Here is a 21,442-nt window from a genome sequence, read left to right on the forward strand (position 1 = left end):
GCCACCACAAGCAATCAGGTTGTGCCTTCTCCTCACAATATAAGCTTGGTGTAGCCCTACCAGTGTGAGTCAAATCCAGAGCATTATAGAGCTCAAGCTTTTAATGAAAGCTGAGAGAGAAACTTGGATGGCTGCATTTTGGAGTGGGAGGAGGTTCTTTCTCCTCTTGGGGCTCAACGTAGTTCTGGCAAATGGCCTTGGACTGAAATTCTTGAGGGAGCCACGACAAGCAAGCCAGGGCAAAGAGGAATGTTTTTTCTCCCCAGCTAATTCCTCCACATAAAAAGGGCGAAAGGTTAAAGATGAACTTTAATACTAATGAATTTCTGAACTTGAGAGCAGTAATATGTCAGAACATTAAAAAAATCAAAATAAAAAATGGGTTTTATGTTGGCAACAGTAGCTTGGCTTTGTAAGCATATGCATATATATATATATAAGTCCTGATTCTTTGTAACCTTTTGGAGAATGGGAACTTTTAAATATTAAGCACAAACATTAAACAATCCACAGTAGGGTCTTGGGAGTTCATCCCATACTTTTCCCTTTCCATGCCCTTCTGTATCTTTCCAGCTGACTGATGGAGTAAAATGGGGCCGTCTTTCAAGTGAGCACAAGTTCTCTTTGCCCTACTTTTTGACTGCGACGGTCATTCTCGAGGTTAATTTCCTTCTTCCTTCTGTCTAGGAACATTTCATGCAGATTAGCAAATTTCCCATATTTATACTACGGAAATAATTCTGTTGATTCAAACTGCCCCTTAGAGCAACCACTTGACAAATCTGTTTGTATATGTACGTTCACATGTTCAAGGGGAAAAAATTATCACACTGAAGTTCATTTAAATGTAATTGGCAGAACTGAAATACATTTAATGAAGGCTTTGTTATCTGATTAAGTTTTGTAGTACCACCCTTCTTGGGCTGGTTTTGTACCAACAAGGAGTTGAGCTGTCCTTTTCTTGTTATAGATTATCTGTGCTGATGGAGACTTAAGACTTTTACATCGCTGTGGCATGTGCAAATAGGTGTTTAAGCTGTGAAATACAAAGTATGACTTGTAAGCATCACCAGGCTGGGGTGGCCAAGGGGTTATCAACCAGCAGGAATCCACCCCAAGGATGAGCAGAGCTCCAGAAAATATGACTTCAAAGGACAGCTCAACTGTGCTTCTTTAGGGAAGCCTAAAGAAATAGGGAAACCTGCCAGGTGATATGAGATATATTTTTGTCATGATATTGCAGCTGCTCTATCACTGGGTCTTCACAAACGGGTTAAACAACAAGATTGGAATCACCTCACCTACTGCTGAATCCCTAAGGGGAGAAACTGGCATTTCCAGCATGTGATCCATCTGACCCACTTCCACCGTACCCTGGCAGGAGGCAACTCATATTGGAGAATGCTTGCTTCCCTTGAGGGGCTGCAAAAGGCTCTAGAAAACTCATTCAGGGCTAGAGGTCTGTTTAGTAGGTGTCTGAAGTTCTGTGTCACTAACGGCCCAGAGAGTTGATTGTGTGCTGGTGAGAATGGAGGGAGGTTCTGTTAGTTGTCTCTTGACTATGAAAGAAATTACGCACTCTTGCTGCAGGTCTGCCCAACAGGAGAACTGCTTGTTCAGTTGGATGGCAATGAAAAGACTGTTATTGTTCAACAGATGAACAATTTTGAATTAGATAACTGAATAATTAATTGTAACTAAGCAAACAAATAAATGGCCAGTCAATGAGCAAATTGGCCTTTGTAATCAGAGATCAAGAACAGTAGAAGCCTGGAGGCCAATTATCCTGTACATTTCTGATTGTGGCCCTTGTGGAATAGCTTTTGTGAAACTGAAAGCCGTACAAACCATGCTTGGGCTTCTAGTCCGGTTCTGTGTATAAACAGAAGATTCCACATCCTGGGCTCATCTCATATGCATTGCTTTTACTGGAGAAATATGAGCAAAAATGTTGTCATTTTGTTTGTCTGCAGCAGAAAATGGCCAAAAAGAATTTTGAATGGTGTCCCCAGAAGACTCTCATTCAACTCTTGGATCCAGAGAAGTTCAAGTGCACCGAATAGCCTGAAACAGCACAAATTCCTTTCATGCTGTTGATAAGCTGCAGAATCAGCTCCAAACATTCAGCCTGTGTCATAATGAGGGCACTTAAGAAGCTGGCAAGTCTTCAGTCAGCTGCACAGCAAATGCAATTACAGAACCCAGTCTTCCTTTAAAGGCTTTGGATCTTGAAATCAGATGTAATGAAATGGACTGCTGTGACTTTCCCTCACCTTTTCCAGGGCAGTGCTATTTTCTTTCATGGGATAAGAACAGTGAAAAAACTAGTCTGTGAAGGTCCTTATAGTGACAGTTTATCTTGCCTTGTACAACCACTTAGAAACATGTAATGCCCCTTAATGCTGTGCTGACAACCTGCAGCAGTCCAGGAATGGCAGCAACCATGTCACCAGTACATTTCATGACATCTTCCTTACATCTCCTGTCCCTGCCCACAGCAGGGGGTTGGATCTCTATGATCTTTAAGGTCCCTTCCAACCTGAGCCATTCTGTGAGATGTACATTCCTGAATGCTGGCTGGGGATGGGGACACTGGGAGATGCTAAGGCCAGGCTGTGACTGCACTTGGCTTTTTCTATACGGCTTGTGCATATTTACATTTTTGGTTTGGATTGGGGGGGTTGGGGATAAGTGGGGAGCCTGAACACATGGTCTGAAATCAGAAAGCAGCTGCCTTCCATCTGTGGCTACAGAACCACAGTGCCAGTGAAAGCTGTAGCCCAGCACAAGCAACTTTTCAGCTCCTGTGGCATTCATAGAGCGTAGGAACACATTCCCAGCCCTGTGGATCTGCTTTTGGCTGCAGGTTCCATTCTTCTCTCTGCTGCATCGTCAGCCCAGCTGCTCCAGAAAGTGGACAATGTTCCCCTGCCTTGTACAGCACTTACAGCAGTGTAAGGGGTGGAAGAGCACTTAAAGGAAAGTCCTGTCCTGGACTCACACTAATGATAAGGAATTAACGACTCAGGGATTTCTACAACCAAACACTGGCATCATGTTTCATAGCTGCCAATGGAGCTAACCTTCAGGAATGCATCCAGTTCCATATTGAATACACTTATGCTTCTGGCTTCTACGGCATCCTGTGGCAAATAGTTCTAGATTTAATGACGTGTTGTGAGAAAAAGAATTTCCTTTTGGTTTAAATCTGCTGCTTATCTCTTCATTGGTGCTTGGTTTTTCCCGTGCTTTAAGAAACAATGGACAATTATTTCTTATTCTTTTGCCATGACATTTTATCTTTTTATAAAGCTTTCTTGTATCTCATCTTGTTTCTTTAGTAAGTTACCCTTTTCAGTCCCTCCTTAAATGAACAGCCATTCCATATTACATCCTTTTTTGAGTTGTGGTGAAGACAAGCCATGTGCTGTATATCACAATCTGAGGAACGTTTCCTCCATATTTACCCTTTCACTAAACGTTCAGTGTGTTTGGTGTCTATTGCACTGTGCTGATCTGAGGTGTTCAGAGATAGGTCTACTAACAAATCCCAGATCTCTTTGTTTAGCATTAGCAGCTATCATGTCCATCTTTATATAAGCAATTACGATTCTTTTCTCCCATGTAACTTCATTGACAGAGAATTTTATACAACTGATTAGCAGCTATGAGATGTGATCTCTCTGGAGCTGTCTGTGACCTGGAATCCTAATGTCTTTTGCGCTACTGATTGTTCAGAACTACCAAAAGAACTGCATTTCTACCCTGAATGTAGTGACTTCGTCCTTAGCTGGTCATTACTTCCAAATTTCATGCAGGATGATCCCGTTTCTATGGCAGACGGAATGCTGTTGTCCAGCAGAAAAGAGCAATGACCCATTACAGGCTCCATAACATCTTCAAGTTATCATTTACTTTTGAGCTCCTCTGGAACTGACTATGTAAAATGCTCTGGCCCTTTCCAATTGGTGATTTCTGGCAGAGTTGCAGCCTAAAGCTTCTTGTCTTCTTCCTGTCTTTTGCAAGTCACACAATGTAGGTAACACGAAGAGAGATGGAGCTGTCGCCTCTGGCAGCTTTCCTTTGGTTCACAGGAAATGCTCATGCTCAGACATTATGCCTTTGGCTGAGCTTTGCTCTTCCAAGCCAGTCCCATGCAATTCTTCTGGTCTTGTTGGTAGACGAACCTGTTCTGGTTGAGCACTGTAGCAGCTGGGTATTTCCGACTGGGAATTGCTTGAGAATGGGCTGAATCCCTGGAAACAGCAAAGGCAGCTCCATCTGCTCTGGGTGCTCACTGCTCAGTTATCACTTGGAAGGTCATAAGGGTTGTAATAGGTGAAACTGGCTCACACTCCTGGCACTGTTTAGTTGCTTGGGCTGACTAGGAGTATTGATAGAAATGACTATTAGTGCTTTCCTTTTAAAAACAAACTCAATTCCTCTTCAAATAACAGAGCTTTGTTCAGGCAAAAGAAGTGGCCACCTTGTCTTTACGCTCAGTTTTTAAATAGCCGTAATTAAGGCCATGCTGACAGGCTAATTGGGTTTCAGGTTACTCCTCACAGTGTTTAGTTTCTATCTGCGTGTACCTGAGTACTGACTGAAACCGCGCTTGTGCTGGTGACTTACCTTTGTAACAGCGGGCTAAGGGTGAAGTCACAAAAAATCAGTGCTGCACACATACCATCTAACGCCTGAAAATGCTTTTTAAAACAAAAGAAGCCTACGAGCTGTTCTAAGGGTAATCTGTTTATGTCACTTTGCCACTGAGAAGGGAGGAAATGATTATCAGGATAAAAGGAGTGGCTGGAATTTCATCTTCTTCATGTATGTATGTATTCTGTGGTTTCATATACAGCAAGCAATGTCAGACAGTCTGCTGGTGTCACCCAGTGGACAGAGAAGTTGATCACAGATGGGTGTCCTCATGCAGAGTTTTCCTTTTTGCAGGAATAGCTCATTTCTGATTGACAGAAATAGCCCTAACTTTGCAGTAGCTGAGGTGAGAGGATATCTGCAGGATCCTCTGTTCTAGTGCCATGGTCACTGCTAAAAATGTACAAAGCAAACGCAGGATGCAGCACTTGTTCCTCACCACTATTAAGGAAGTGAACAAAGACTTCCCAAACAATAATTAGCGGGAGCTCTCCCCTGCTGGGAGAAAGTGACTAAAATAACTGAGTAAACAGTGTTGTGCAAAGATGTGAGGATTTTTAACATCTAATTGTAATGCAGTTCTGTGAGATGCAAAACAAGATTGCTTTGTCTTGGCCTAATGATAACTTGTGAAGGAGGTGAACAAGACCTGGAGAATCCTCTCTTTGTACCACGAACCCTGAAGTGTTAAGAGACAAATGTGAGGCTGCCATGCTCACAGCCCGTACTCCTGCAGGAGGAGTGTTCTGCCCTCCTGCTGGCCCAAATGCTCGTGGCGTGTGGCAATCCCAAAGTCACTTTTTTGAACTAGATAACAATAATAGCATGACAAAGGTAAATTATTGAGTGTAATAATTTTAGCATACCAAAAACATGCCGGGAGCTACATTATGTCTCTTCTCCAACAAAGAACCTTTATGATCTGTAAATGCATCAGCAGAGGTAATGTCGTATTTGAGGAGGCGAAAGGAATCTAGACAACCCTGAAAAAACAAGGGAGTTACAATGGCATCATTAAGTAGATGAAAAGTTTTGCGTGACCAATTAAGCCAGCAGCTCCTTCCAAACAAGTTCTTAAGAACTCAATTGCATTATTTTTCTCTTTCAGAACAGGTAGCAGCAGTTCCTGGCTGTATACTTTTGGTGGCAGAGGCTTCTATATTTCTCAGTTTCTGTTTGAGAGTATAGTCCCCTCAGAAGAAACTGCTCCTCTGATTCATAAAATTAGATGCCTAGTTACAAGAAAAGGACTGGTTGCTACTCAACGTGCAACATCTCCATTGATTTGCCATAACTCTTTGGAATTCTTTCTTTCAGATATCTTCTGCCCCTACAATTATTGAGCAATATTTTAGCAAACAGATAAACAGATAATCACTCCAAAAAGGATCTTGAAGTGTTCTACCACATGTAGGAAAAACAGTTTACTAATAAAGCCCACCTGAGCACAAGGCATACTTCTGTGTTTGTTCTGCCTTTCATACAGCTGCTCTATTTCATCTTCACTGGGATCTTTTCTTTGTGAAGATGAGACACAGACCACTGTAATCTGCTCCTTAAAGGCTACTGTGTTGTTAATGAGGTGATCGTACTCCAGGTCTGTCACATAGGGAATCCGATGATTGCTACACCTGCATGTCTTCCCTTCCTCCCCCATCACAACTCTCCGAAGCACAGCAGGACAGGCCATCTGGGATGTGACCCACAGCTTGTTCCTGTCACAGAGAGGAAAAATACAGGGGAAAGTGTTACCAAGTCAGATTGCCAAATAAATCAAGGACAGGTTGAGGAATCATTTTCAGTCATCTCTTAGGCGCAGGCCCTAAGGCGTGCAGTCATCCAAATGTTTTGGGTATTTCTTAAGGTCTTAAGCAACCACAAGTTCTGTGAAGCTGCTGGCTTCTGCAAAAGCCCGGCCTCTGAAACCAGGCTGAGAAGCAAGAGGGGTGTGCTGTAATGGGAGGAGCTAGCCCTGCAGGCTTCTGTAGCAGCCAAGAGCTGATGTCAAAGGATACTCCCTTATCATTTGAAGGTCTCGTAGTCACCTCTTACCTCCGACAGCTGACTGTAGTACACTCATATTCATATCTATGAATATATACATGCTACATATGTGCGTTGGTTTTATTTGTCTTCCCCAGGTGTTGTGAAGAGTTATGTGTTTGAGAAGCCCCTTGGTTCTGAGGTGGGGGAAGGGTTCTGTAGGTTGCTTGGGCCTGTAGGCCAAGGCACGCAGCAGAGCCTTACCTTCACACACACACTGTGCTGAAGGGTCCTGAAGGAAAAAGGAGGTCAATCTAAACTAAATCGACCAGAGAAAAGAGAATATAAGTGATCTTAGGGACAGCAGGAGAATAAGGAAAATTTTGGTTTTCAGCTACGTGTGTGTAAAACAAGATCACAGTTTCAGCATCCCAGGAGCAATCATAAAATGCTTGAGTTTTATGATATTTCTTCTTTGTGAGCCGAGCTACTGGCTGGTCATGTGAAATTAAAAGCACTTTGTTACTTTAATTGTGCATGTTTAGTAAAGTTATCAATAAATACAAGCTTGTCTCAATGACAAAAGGGATCCTCGAACCAAAAATACAGTAAGAAATTGTGTCAACTTGTTTTCCTGTTGCAAAAATCTGCAGGCACAGCATGAGTGGCTGCTGTGGATTACTTAGGTTTGAACAGTTATTTCTGTTTCCTTCTCCACATGCAGTGTATCCTATGCAATAGTGAACAGCCTTGGAGGCATGGGTAAAATACAAAATCATTTCCAGAAATGAGTTCATAGTAAACAGCTACCATCAGTATTTACACTGGAGCCATCACCTTCCAATCTTAATGTAAATTTCCTTACCGTGAATTACTGACATTCAGTACATTCCTCCTTTTACTTAAACTGAGCTGAGTCGTATGCAGCCTCTCTGTTTTTATATTGCTGTTTAGTAAAGCAGACCTGTAGGAAAGAATAACAGCGAGCACGCAAATGTTTAATGACAAAACAAAACAGACAAGGGTCTTGCATTAGCAGTATCATACAGGGATACACCAAGGCTCTGAAGTGCTAATAATAATATGGAAAAAGAATGTAAGTTCTTTCTGTATGGCATAAGTAAGCAGTCAAGAAAGAACCATTTAGTGGCTTGGGGGAATAGTTTCATTCCTTACTCTTCTCCTTATAATTACCTGTGAGGGTAAGAGTGCGGCTCCTGCTGCATGCCAGATGGAAGAGTCAACCTCATTTGATCTGGGAGAGGACATTCTGACTTGGGAGCTTGGCTGTTCTCTTTCCTCTTCCCTTGTGATCTCTGAATTACGAAGGTAACTGGGAGAGAGTCTGCAGACTGAATTGTACCTTTCCTTAAGGGACGAAGAGGACGATCAGATATTTTCCTAATGCGTGTGCAGCCGATTCCTGAAACACACCACCACTGCATAAATCAGCGACCTTGATTTGGTAACTGATGGCGTTTTGTGTGCTCATAAGTGCGAATCAAGTGCTGTGTGATCCAGACTGGGAAAATAACAGTGAAAGGGAATCACAAAATGACAGAATCACAGGGTGACTGAGGTTGGCAGGCACCACTGGGTCCATCTGATCTTACCCCCTGTTCAAGCAGGGACACCCAGAGCGGGGACACACCAGCTCAGGAGCTGAAAAGGCCCAGGTCTCTCTGTCTTTCCTCAAATGAGAGATGCTGCTGTGTCCTTAATCATCTAGGTGGCCTTTCATTGAGAAACAGGCCGCCTGTAAGCCTCCTACCTAGTTTGGTGCTCAAGCCAGCAGTGCTGGGTCTCTCTAATGGCCAGGCTGGGGTTGACTTTCAGATAACTGTTTAGTTTACTCCAGAACCTGCTGAGACATAACCAAACCCATACAACCAAACCTCAGCTGTTCTCTGACCATGCCTGACCTAGGGCTCTCTGGTAATACTGCAGCCAGTCAACCACAATGCTCCAGATCTTCTTCTGTAAATGTCTCAGCTCTCTGGTTGCGCTGATGTCATTCACATGGCTTATGGTTGCCTCCAGAACTTCATTTCTCCACAGCAGCTCTGTCCTTTTTGACTTTAAAAAATATCAATGGAAAAACAAAATGAACAACGTAATGGCTCCAGTTAGTGTCCAGTGGCGCTCACACTGTCAGAACACTCAGAGATACAGACATACAGACACCTCCTGACTACAAGCTGTTGTCAGAACGCAGTGTAATTTAATAATATGTACTTTTAACTGACACAGCCATCACTAGAAATAGTTGCAGCAGCAAATTCTGCCTTCTTCTAAGCCAGACAAAGGAGACTGCACGTACTGAAACACTGATGAAAACTTTAGTGACTCCTAATTCCAGTGGCCAAAGAAGACAGCGCTTCGCACTGTGCAAAGGAAAAAGTAAGGTAGGACACAAATGAAACTGCTGTGTTTTTTATTGCATCACTTACATTTTTCATCCCAGCTGAAGAGTCATGTAACTGTTTTTCCTTTTTAACAAAATCTTAGTTTGCATGTCAATATCCTGTATCCTCTAAAAATGTGGCATATTCTATAATGACACCATGTGACTATTAATTTTAGTCTACCTGAAGACACTCCTCATTCAGATTTATCCCTGTGCAGTAGGTTTTACCTACCCATGTCAAAGGAAACCAACATGAAGTCTCTGTGGCTAAATAGTTCTGAGAGTTAGAGAGACAAGAATCAGAAGAATTTCCTCCGAATGAACCCTATCTCAGTTTCAAGTATTTCCAGTAGTTTTTCCAAATCAACTCAGCTATGAGGAAAAGTATTTTATCCTGGTAGAAACCATAGACGAAAACATCGATATGAACTACAGTATGACAAGCAGTAGCAATACAGCCAGTTTTAAAGATCTCCCCTTTTGTGATGCTTACGTAGGCAGAAAGAGCTGAAAGGATTAACTGCTTTAGATAAAGCCAGCAGCAGGGTATGGATTATGCTGTCTGGTGTCCATCTCCTGGTTATGAAGCTCATGGGAGAGCCCTTGTTGGGGCAAATAACTTTCACAGAGAATGTATAGGGATGTGAAAATGGCCACTAACAAAACTCACCTCTAAAAGAACATTACTAGTCTTAAAATAACCTTTTACAGCGCAGGTGCGGAGGCACTGGAACAGGTTGCCCAGTGATGTGGTTGATGCCCCATCCCTGGAGACTTTCAAGGCGAGGCTGGATAAAGCCCTGGGCAACCTGATGTAGCTGTGGTGTCCCTGTTCATTGCAGTGGTGTTGGACTAACTGGCCCTCAGAGATCCCTTACAACATTATTCTATGATTCTATTATTAAAACCTTTCACTTGAAAGAAGATAAATAGCTGGCATGGTTCATGGGCTGCAAAGAGAGCATTTGTTTCCTCTGCAATGATCGTTCAGTTTTCATTCTAGGGGATTTAATTTTGTGTTGTTTGGAGAAGTTGTACAGTCTATTGGCTTCAATTATTTGGATTGCTGACAACTGCAAAAAGTAGAAATATTTTAATTGCTTTAAGAGTTCTTTCTTTGATTTTTTGGAAGAGAAAATGATTGATCAGTATATATTATACATATAAAGAGATTCTTGCTGACTAACTGCGACGCACTTTTTAAGTTCGAAATTCAGGGTGAAGATAATTTTAATGAATAGGAAACAAAGGGTTAGAAATGTTTTGGGTGTAAAGAGGTCACAACTGGTAATTGAATAAATCCTGAACACCTGTTGAGGGTTGTGAATGAGCCCAGTAACTCCTGCTATTCCACTTCTCCCCATTTCCTTGTAGTCCCTCAGAGTAGCGACCCTTCCAATTCCACCAGGGAAAGATATCCAGTGAATTACTGATCTCAGGAAGCCTTGCTCTGGTGGCGTTTCAGATGGCAGTCTTACAAGAACTCAAGGATAGCTCTATTATTGTTATGGCCCAGTCTTTTCTGGAACTAGAAGGAATAAGGTGTTGTTTCTCATCCCAGTACATACATGCCTCTTACAAACCTACAGTGTATATTTCTACAATTTCTAGACTAAGTACTTACATATACAACAGGAAGAAGGAAACTAACTCTGAACCGGCATTGTCTGTTTTGTTTTTGTTTTACTTAGATGATAGATTTCTTCTGCATTTCCAACAACTGTTTCGTAACTATTTTTTCCTGACTCCTAAATCACACACACAAAAATATCTGTTCTAACAACGTGTATTTCAACCCAAAAACGAATTATTTGCCATGAAGATGTCAGGCTTTGGCTAGATGATAAACCAAACTGGACAGCCAGCTCACTGCACAGAAGTGAAGAAAAGGAAGACTTGGATCAGGATTTCTTAGGGCTTCATTCAGTACCCCACCTGCAGCACATAAAGTTATAACCACCTCGTACTGGGCTAAGTCCATGCACTTAGTATTCTATTCCAGTACGCCACGCAATTCTACATAAATTACAGATAAAACTGAACCATCCTTTCCACTGGGAAGCATATTAGATAGGAAAGCTCATCAGTTCCAGAATGTGCAGAACAAACGCAATGCAGTGCAGTAGTGCAGCAGTTACAACATACCGATTCTTCTAACTGCGGAAGAGCCGCACCCCGCGGCGGTGACAAAGACAAGCACACGCTTTCATGTTGCCACTTGTAGACCAAGCTAATTGCAAAGCGTCCTGCAATCCTCACTGCGATGAATTCATTAACCTGAAAGACCAACAAAGGAGACCTACTAATTCCGCCGTATTTTCACATTTATGGTGGATGGAAGAGCTCCCAGCCCTTTGTCTGGATGACTCCTGCCCAGAGCAAGCATCATGAGACTGCGCATGAGTTGGATGTGATGCTCTGTATCAGAAAGGCATGAGACACTTTCAGAACCACTTGGGTGTCTACTTCTACTAAGGCAGAGAAGCAGCGGAGTCAGACAAGGATAGACTCAGGAGAAGCCAGTCTGTGCTTGCCCTGTAACTGTTGTTAGTGAGAGTAGGCAGTGTTTGGGCAGTTCAGTCACAAGAAAAAGATTAGTGTTTTGATGCGCACAATGTGATTTATTGAAATAATGGTCACTATAGCCTTCAGCATTGCCTGTGCACACAGCCCATGAAAGATGATCTGGTGACACCAGGCAGGGCTCTTGGAACCACTTTTCCTATCATCTATTTAATCCAGTTTGCATCACCCGTTTCCAGTCTCTGACACTCTTACTCATTCAAACAGAGTAAGAAGTCACATTCGTTTTCATGTGACTCTTGAAATATGTCCATTTGCTACAGCAAATAATTCACAGCAACATTCCATAATCTGTACTATTTCAAACTGTTTCAGTAATTATCTGACATAATCTTTACAGACTCTATCAAAGTGAAATCTGCAGACAAAGCATATTTCAGACATCTCAAACTCTTGCAGACCTTAGAGAGTAAACGGAGGTCAGTACATAGAACATATCAAACCCAAAGAATGAGTATCTATATCAGTCATAGCAGCTGTCAGATTTTCATTGCTATTTGCTTGTTTGAAGTAACTCCTTCCTATCAGCAGCAGCCTGGGCAGCAAGAGCCAAGCCACAGAAACCTGTTATGTGTTTAACTACGTCATTCTGTCAGTCTTACGTTTGTCTTGTACAAAACACCAAGGATGCCTCCAGTAGCCCCGTATTAAGTGGAAAGGAAGAAAAAAATCTCCCGACCTAACCCAAATAATGTGTCTTTACCAACTCTGTACCTGAAGGCATGCTTACTGACTTGGATTAGCAAATGTTTTACCTGCCTTTCTGGTAATTTTGCAGCATTTTAGGCTGAGATCTGGTAACCACAAAGCAATGGGCGGCTTTTCACAGACCTCAGTGGGTGCTGGATCAGGACAGAAGTCAGGCAAACAAGTGCCTGATACTGAACATGCCCCAGAGAAATGTGTGAAACAGCTTGTTCATATTGACTAGAAAGAAAAGACTCTTCCAAAGTGCATCCGGCAGGGAGGATGGGCTTCTTGTTTGTTGAAATCCTGAGTTACAACAGTTGTAGGCAGTCTGCTTTTCTTTCTTACCCTGAAGGAGCAACAGGAGTTAAAAAAGAGGTAATTCACATAGAGATTGTTTGAAAACCTATTCATTTTAACGCCTGTTAGAGAAGAAGAAATATAAGCTCTGTGTTCTTTACAATTCAAACACTCCGAGAGACTAAGGGATGTGGGGGGAGAAAGCAAGAGGTAAGAACAGTCAAAAAGGTAAAGCTTTAAATATTACCTGTGCTATAACTGGCTGGGCAAGCTTGCCATCCCGAGGCCATTTCCATTCCCTGACCGTTTCTTCATCTTTATTAGTCACCAGACCTCCTTCCTGATTAAACATCATGGTTACAGTGTTGCTGTAAATAGGCAGAAATGTGAAACCTGTTTTTCCTGGTGTATCTCAGGAAAACCTTAAACAATCCAAGAATCTTGCTTTGATCTAGGAGTCTCTAATTAAAAGGCCGCTTTACATGGCCACTCCTTCACCCAGCTCTTCTCATGCCACAGACTTGTGAGGAATGTATAAATCATTATCCTTTTGCTTCATACAAAAGTTAGGGTTAAATTCTTGTATTAACAGTTCAAAGCAGAAAGAAGCTGAGGTCAAACAATGTGATCTCATTGCCATTATTTCCACTTACTGCTACAGTCCTGAAGTTCTAAAACGTTTCAAATTTAGCCACAAATTTTAAGGAAGAAACAAATACACACAGCACTGGTGTCACAAATCAGGAATTCTCTTTTCTGAGTGACTTCTGTCTATCTCAGCAATGTAGTTAACAGAGAACTTTTGGGCTGCTCGAACACCTAACGGCATTTGACTCTTAGAGGGGAATCAGAAAGGATGGGTTTCTTCACCTCCAGGAGATGTGAACAAGTTGGAAGGGGTCTTCTTTTATCTTTCCACACTTTTAGATGCCGGTCTCCTGTAATGCCAGACTCCCTGTGGACTACAAGTCTGTCTGTGCAAGTTTGGTTATGCGCAGCTTTCATTTTATAGTGAAAAAGGGTAGATAAAAGCAACCAACCAAAATAAACCCAGCCCACTGTCAGACACCAAGCTGAGTTATAGAAACTTGTGTTGCACAACATACCACTTTTTTCATGTCTACTCTGGTTTTGAACATTGCTCAGATCCTTGTATAGCTTCATGCTCTCGGCTCTAATTTGCAGAATCAAGCAACAGCTTGCAGCGCATCTGCCTACCTGTTAGGAAGATAGATGCTTCCATGTCCAAAAGGGGTGAAAGTTCCAACTATAGAATGATCTGGAGAAGGACTAAATATGTTGGTATACATCCCCCCACATGGGAGATTGCAGCAGCTCTGGCAAACTGCAAGGTGTTCAGATGGATAGCTAAAATGAGAGTCAAGGAGTTATCATTCTCTTTCCTACTCTGTAACTTCTGTTACTTATCCATGCAGAGAACACAGGGACTAACATCATCAGCTTTAAGACGGGGTATTGGGTCCATGTGCATGAGAGAAAGTGAAGCTACCAACCCAGTCATCTCTTTCCTTGAATAAGTGGATTGGGAGTGATAGAGGATGAGCAGGCAAAGCTCTCAGTACAAAATTCACCTTACTAAACTAATACAAGGTAGCAGGCAACACATGCTGGTATAGGTCAAAAGTGTCCTTCGCAGGAGCAATGAGAAAGGATATTAAATGAAGGACGAGCCATCATTCAGTCTATAGTGCAGTTTTCTCTGTGCTGTGTTTGCACTCTTGACCACTGGAAAATGAGCTTCGTCATATGGTAGCTCTGATGTGACAGTCCTGCCAGCCTGAACCTTCCGTGTCCTGGGGAAAGTTTCTTCTCTGTAATCACCATAATGCCGTAGAATAATTGGTTTTTCAGACCCAACTTCTTTCAGGTTGGACGCTTGCTCTTTTCTGTTTACATGAGGGAGGAAAAAATACATAACTCTGATAAGTTCTTGCTAAGTGGAATCCTTGGGCAAGGCTTCTGTTGATTAAGAATGAAGTTTGACCTCAGCAGAAAATATATGATAGTTTCTCAGCTACAAAATATCACACATTTTTGACTTTGATCCAAAATTTCTTGCTGTTTAAATTTTACCATGAAATATTGCTCAGTATAAAGTTTTTGCTGACTAGGCTAAGCACGGTTATTCAGGAACACAAAGCCAGCTTCCATGGCACTGACACGGGAATCTGGTGACATCATTAGGGTACTGCCATATGAGGGGCATCGTTTTACTTCCAACCCAATGGGACAATAGGGCCTGCAAAGGCTGGAAAGAAAACATGCTCAGATACTGTGAAATGGAACATCTTGGGAGATCCTACCACTTTATTTGTGGCATGTTGCCTTCAATTAGATAATTAAGCCAACAGACCGCAGAGCTTTTGGGAACAGTGATATGGTGGACTCCAGAACAGTTGTGCCAGAGGTAAGGAAATGCATTCTCAGCACTTGCATGAGCTCTCTCTGTTCTTAACAGCTACACACTGGCCTGTATCAAAGCCCACAGTTTGTAAGAATAAATAAGATACATTTTAGAGTGTTCTCTGAAAGAGGTACATATAGATCGTGGCATGTCTTGTGGGTGGAAAGACAAAAATGCTTATTTTAATGATCAGAACATAGACTGTCTCAAGAAGACTCAAGGGCTGATTCTGGCCACAGTATCTTATGGCAGCCTTCTCTCAGGCCCTGACAAGAAAACAGGCTACAGATCATTGCATATTATCATAATGCTAAATAGCCTTAATGAGCCACGGTTTCTATTGCAAAAGACGTACAATCAGGTTTTCACAACTACTGGGAAGTTTATCTGCAGATCAATCAAAATTGTTGCCTCACAACTAATCCCTGAAAATACTTCTGTTGGGATAATCATTATCTTCCATGACCACCAACAAAAATCAAAGTATGTTTCCATTTCATGAATAGTGGAATGCTAAACTGAACTCTGGGAGATTTCAGAGCAGTACCACTTCCCCACAAAGTCTGTTGGTTTGGTTAAGTGTTCTACTGCATAAAAATATTGCCATGCACTCTAACTTTGTTTATGGAGGTAAAAGTCTCAGCTTGTTACATTTGATTTTGAACTTGCTCAGGTCTCTCTGGGGTCCACACATAAGGCAGATCCTGATGAACATCCTCAGACTTTGAGTCAGAAAGCTGGAAAATCAAACCTAGAGAAACAGAATGAGAGATTAGAAATAGATGCATAAGCAAAGACTATTGTTAATGTTAATCTTGATCCGTGTTATTGTCCTACGGAAAGTAAGGTTCATTCATATGAATATATGGTGCTGTAGCTTTGAGGATTTGTTTTCTTAAGCAGATTCTTTGCCTTGGAAAAAGGAGAAAGAGGTAGTACATATCCTGGGTGTCACTGTTCAGACAGCTGCAGGATTGCCACTGGAAAGGATATAGTGTAGTGCTCCTATAGGACAGGAAAGGGTAGAGACAGTTCAGTGGGAGCTGGTTATCTTCACCCTTCAGGCATTCATTTGTGATTAAGAAATCTCCAGCAGCTGCCTGACTGTACAGTGCACTGGCAGATCCACTGGTGAAGTGCTGGAGGATAGTATACAAAGTCAAGACAACCAGTGATCTTGAGATCACTGAGCAGAATAAAGAGGCAGCCTGTGGACACAAAAGCTCAAGGTGGAATCAATAATCTTGCCAATTCAGCAGCACAGTGACACCAAGGACATGCAACACCTCAGGAACACATTTCCAGATGGTTCAGGTGTTCCTTTGTTACAACCAGGGGAAATCAGATGCCACATCTTTAGGAAACACCAGAAGAAGTTATAAATCCCTTCTGTTTCAATATATCGCTTTACAAAACTATTCTGTGCTGGGATGCTGGATGTCTCTGCAGCACTTTCAGCAATGCACAGACACTATTTTTTCACACGGCAGTGTTCTCAAAGATATAATAATAAAAAACAAACAAACAAAAAAGGTGCAGGATAAGCAGTCCTCCCCTTTAGATCCTCAGCATTGCCCATCCATTCTATGCAGAGCTTACATAATGCCTTGTGATGAACGTTTCAGTGGGTGCATTAGTACTGCCATTCAGAGGAAGTTATTAACTCAAACACATGTGGTCAGACAGTTCCCAGCAGGGAAGGATTAAAACAATATCTTGAAGCAGTGGTTGGTCCTGCATTTTGCTAGCACGGAGAAGTGGACTCATAGTGATTACACACAACATGTATGGAAATGTTATTGGCAGATGACTATAGATAATCAGAGGGCTGCATATTTAAAACCAGCTTGTAGTAAAAAGGAAGAGTATTATTACTTTAAAATTACTTCTTTCTCATGGTAATCCATTCTTTAATTAATTCAGGCATCCGTAACATATGTTCAGTTAGTGTATCATTCTAGCCACCTCTGCAACACACCAGCTTTACAGAGCAGCTGCATGCTCCTCTTACCTTGTTCCTCACAAGTGTTGGAGAAAAGTGAGAAGTTGACTGTGATGGGTGACTGGTCAGCATCATTTTGCACAACAGGAGCTAGACACAAAGAAAGCAGAATGCAGTGCTTGGGAACACACGTGGAAAGGTAAGTCTGCTTTTAAAAACTAATATTAATTTCTTTTTTAAGAGGTGAGTATCACCTGGAGAATTGTAACACGCTATTTCCCGACATTAGGTTCAGCTCTGACACTCGCAGGATGAAATGCTTTAGATGCAAATGTTCTCCACTGGTGCAATCTGTTATGACTCTATCACTCACCTTGAAAGAGGAGACTAGAAATGCTTTGCTAAATGACTTGAAACCTTGCCCAGTTTCACCGGCTTTGTTCTTCTAAGTGTTTGTACCTCTTGCTTCAGCTGCAAAGCTATTTCATCACATCCTAAACCAATGCTTTGTGAAGAACTGCAGTATATCAAGTTATAAGCTGGAGCACATTGGCCTATCCAGCCAATAGTAGTCCCAACAGAAAGCACCTTTTTCCTTTTTTTTGGCTAAACGTTACAACACAGCCCATTTGTGCAGCAGCAGCACTGTATTACCTTCGCTTTCTGGAGGTGTGTTTGATGCCATCTCAGGATTTCTTTCTCTCTTTGTGGTGCAGGCTGGTAAAGCCTTTTTTGTGTTGCTCTCTTCTGATGTCAGTGATTTCATGCTCCTTACGTTCGGATGCCAGAATGCTATTCTTAACCTCCTCTGAGGCCTGGCCTCTCCTGGATCTCATGCTTTTGTATGATAGCATCTTCTGCTGCCGTTTACAGTAATCAGCCCCCTCAGTGAGTTCCCTCCAGCTACAAGTAAGCACATTTACAAGTTCTGGTGGCAAACCAGTCTGATACCCAGCCAGGAGCTGCAGCTTCTCCCCAAGTTCCTGTAACATGTTGGCAGATGCAGACTTATTCAACATGTTAAGCGGTGAATCTTTGTCTGCCTGTGGGATCAGAGCACACTGGGAGATCTTTGGGTTAGAGTCCTCTGTAGTGGTTTTACACAGGGAACGACGAGATATTTGATGCAAAACTGGATCTTTTTGCATATCATCATTTAAGAAACCATCTTCATGTCTTTCTGTATACTTCTCTGCACAGAAGGGATTCCTGCTTTCAGTCAGGCTGAGGAGTAAAACAGCTGGATAGTTCAGTGAGAGCAATACCAATTAAAGGATACACAGAACAGTTTTGCTGCCTCAGACCCACGTGGACAGGCTGGCAGTGCCCCTTTCACAGTTGAGACTGCACCACATTTCCTCCCAAGGACGCTCCTAGATCAAGCTCTGAAATACCTGCACAGCACAGCAGGAGACAATCTAGTGCAGCCATTGCCAAAACAGGGAACATCTGCACCAACAGTGAATACTTTGAACTATGCCTGCTGAAATGCAGCCTTCATGACTCTTCGTTCAAGATTTGTATGATAAATATATTAAACTCATGAGATGTTGACAGCAGAAATGAATATTAGGTAACACACCTCAAGAAGTGAGGGGTCTGTACACTACTTCCATCCCACTTGTCTCCCTCTGCCCCCACTGCATGGCAAGGTGTCAGCTCTGATCATTCACCTCCCCAGTTATCCCATTCTGCCTTGGCCACATCTACCTCAGGATTCATTTGTGCCTTTCCTGAAAAACTAGTTTACAGAAACTTGCCTGCTCGCACTACTACTGGCATGACACCATTACCTGGGAGTAAAGCTGATGGGATGAGGATTTGTAGTGAGCATATGGCAATATGATATCTCCTTGTCTCCTTCTGATATCTCCTTGTCCCTCTCTTTCATTCTAGCTTTCATCTACAACAAAATTAATGTTTCCAGTTTAACAATGGAGGATGTGTGAAGGGGAAGAGGGAAGTAGAACAGTGTCCTGGAAATGAAAGAAATCACCTGGTCAAAGAAATAAATGGGTTCTGCCTCTGGCACTGCAGCTGTAAGTACTGGTTCCATTGCTTCCAAGATGAGCAAGGGCTGAAACACTCCAAGGGCAGATAGTTACGTCAGCAGGCTGTGAGAAAGAAACTGTTCATTCTTTTCACATTAACAGTGAAGCTCAGCCATTATTTTCTGTGTGAGGTATTGAAAATCTACTTCAAATATTACATGAAACACTACTGTACAAATATGAATGCATTCACAAGTCAGGGGACTGAATTACAGGAAGTCAATTACAAAACTGAAAATCCAAGTATCAGTTCTTGTTCATACCGCTCCTAAACAAGAGACACAACCTACTGTTATTTATAGGACAGATGTCCCAATTTGTATGTTATATGAAAAAGAAGACTGGTTTTGTATGACTCAGTGACTGTCATTAAATATGCTTTCATTCATTTATGACTCCTTCATGAATATTAAGAGAGGGTTTCAAAGATACCGCTGGGGCAACCTCTGATTCTGTGCAACTTTCCATCATTCTCTACCAAAACAGCACAAAGGCACAGGGATCTGTCATCGGGGCATCCCTCACTGTAGCACATTCTAATAGACATATCTGCACACGTAATTCACTCCAGCTTTCACTTACAAGCTTTCATACGAGCTCCTTATCCCTGAAAATTAAGATGTCTTTATGAGGCATAGGTTCAGACATCAGATTGTTTATTGGAATCCTGTCATTTAGAAGTAATTTTCTGTAAAAACAAACTCCAGAGGAAATTAACTGACTTATATATATTGGTACAGCATATCTCTGTTCCTGCAAGATGAAGAGCATTTGCTATGGCACAGTGTGCGCGTAGAAACAATGTTCTGTGATTCTCAAGGTAGCTTTAGGACATGAAATTTGCTTCTTTTCAGAAGCATTCACTGCATCCTGCATGCAGTGCTTGTTTCAATCTGCACTAGTTGAGGTCACTCACTATTACTGTCATCACTGCTGAAATGCACCAGCCACCACTTCAGTGTGCTCACATCCATGGTTTGGTCTCCAACAAGCATCAGTGAATGTCAGTGGGTGCTATTTTTTCCACATGAAGGAATTCAGTGACACACCTTTGCTTCATATGCACTTCCATGTCAGACTTCATTGTGTCAGTCTGTCCCTCTGCTGCCATCTGTCACACAGCAACAAAATGTAATGGAATACTGGTGGGAAGGTTCAATTTCTGCCTTACCACCAATGTCCACCTTTGATATCCTGAGCCGATGCAATAAAGCAGGATGTAAAACTAACACATCAGTCTGGTTCAGAGGAAGTAGCTGCAATGCTCAGTGAGTTCTCAAGGTGTTCCTCAGAGATTCTTGGTGAAATCTGGTTGCTGGCTGGACACTGCTGTGCTAAGGGAATCATTATCAGGAGACAGCTGCCATCCCCACGGTCAGTGCTATGGATGATGATGGCAGAGGAATTACAACTGTCCTCTGTCTTCAGCAACCATTGAGTGGGGAGCAGCTTCTACAATTTATAAGATACACTTGCTTTTGTAGAGTAGATGTTTTCCTTGGACTAGATCCAGCCTTCAGGCCTGATATTAAATATTGTGTCAAAACGACTGACCCACCTATCTCAATGTATTTTTGGAGCTGAGTCAGGACTATGAGCTTTGGGCCTAAGCTAGGAAGAAGAGCTGAAGTGTTGTAAACACATAATTAATGGCATCATCTCCAGAAGGACAGACAGGAAAACAAATACAACCTCCTTCTGCTCAGATTCCTCTCAGAATGAAGGCCATGTCCTTCAGTCCTCCCCCCTCCTCCTCTTTCCAAGATGCACCTGCAGCTGTCACAGACAACATCCCCCCTCCACTCTGCGCCATTTCCTCACACATACACAGCTCGAAAACAACAGCAACAACAAATTAAAACATAACCCACTCTGAAAGAAGCGTTTTCCTGAAGGTCATAACTTCTTCTGCCAGGAAAATGGTGCAATGGGAGCTGCTTCCTTGGAAGAAAGATATTAGGATGTGAGTCTCTGTTGCTTTTCTGGACAGTGTCTTAAGTCCTGCTGCTTAGTTACTGTGTGTTTTGGACTCGGCCCTTCCCTTAGCTCCCCAGCCAGTGCCTGCATGAAGCACGTGGTTAAAAACAACCAACAGCCACTGTAAGAAAGTGAAAAAATCAGTGTCTTTCTCCAACTAAGGGCAGTTTTCATGCATGATTCCTGCCTACTACCTGTTTGATGCTGTTATCCTATTTGGTAGGGTATGAAATGGGAAAATGCAGCATCTATTAATATAAAGCATAACAAATGTTACAAACAGCTTACAGAATCACACAGAATCACAGAATGACCCGGGTTGAAAGGGACCTCAAGGATCATGTAGTTCCAACCCCCCTGCCTGGCAGGGCCACCAAACATACACCTTTACTAGATCAGGTTGCCCAGGGCCCCGTCCAACCTGGCCT

The 21,442-nt window shown here is 42.3% G+C and overlaps 1 protein-coding gene across 1 annotated transcript in view; it reads right to left on the reverse strand.

Moving 5' to 3' along the window:
• LOC107311692 (uncharacterized protein C3orf20 homolog) overlaps window positions 1-19,409 on the reverse strand; it is a 29,967-nt gene extending 10,558 nt beyond the window's left edge. Inside the window, 15 exon segments of the mRNA XM_032443958.2 lie at window positions 5,526-5,642; window positions 6,101-6,374; window positions 7,508-7,606; window positions 7,837-8,065; window positions 8,565-8,718; window positions 11,195-11,326; window positions 12,867-12,987; window positions 13,838-13,987; window positions 14,296-14,526; window positions 15,696-15,795; window positions 17,056-17,136; window positions 17,641-17,708; window positions 17,710-18,210; window positions 18,780-18,889; window positions 18,983-19,409. Coding sequence (XP_032299849.2) covers window positions 5,526-5,642; window positions 6,101-6,374; window positions 7,508-7,606; window positions 7,837-8,065; window positions 8,565-8,718; window positions 11,195-11,326; window positions 12,867-12,987; window positions 13,838-13,987; window positions 14,296-14,526; window positions 15,696-15,795; window positions 17,056-17,136; window positions 17,641-17,708; window positions 17,710-18,210; window positions 18,780-18,889; window positions 18,983-19,042 — 2,427 coding nt within the window. The 5' untranslated portion in view covers window positions 19,043-19,409.
• Window positions 19,410-21,442: the final 2,033 nt, after the last annotated feature.

Source organism: Coturnix japonica, chromosome 1 (genome assembly GCF_054131305.1).
Source record: "Coturnix japonica strain WE chromosome 1, WE-NBRP24, whole genome shotgun sequence".
Lineage (NCBI taxonomy): Eukaryota > Metazoa > Chordata > Aves > Galliformes > Phasianidae > Coturnix > Coturnix japonica.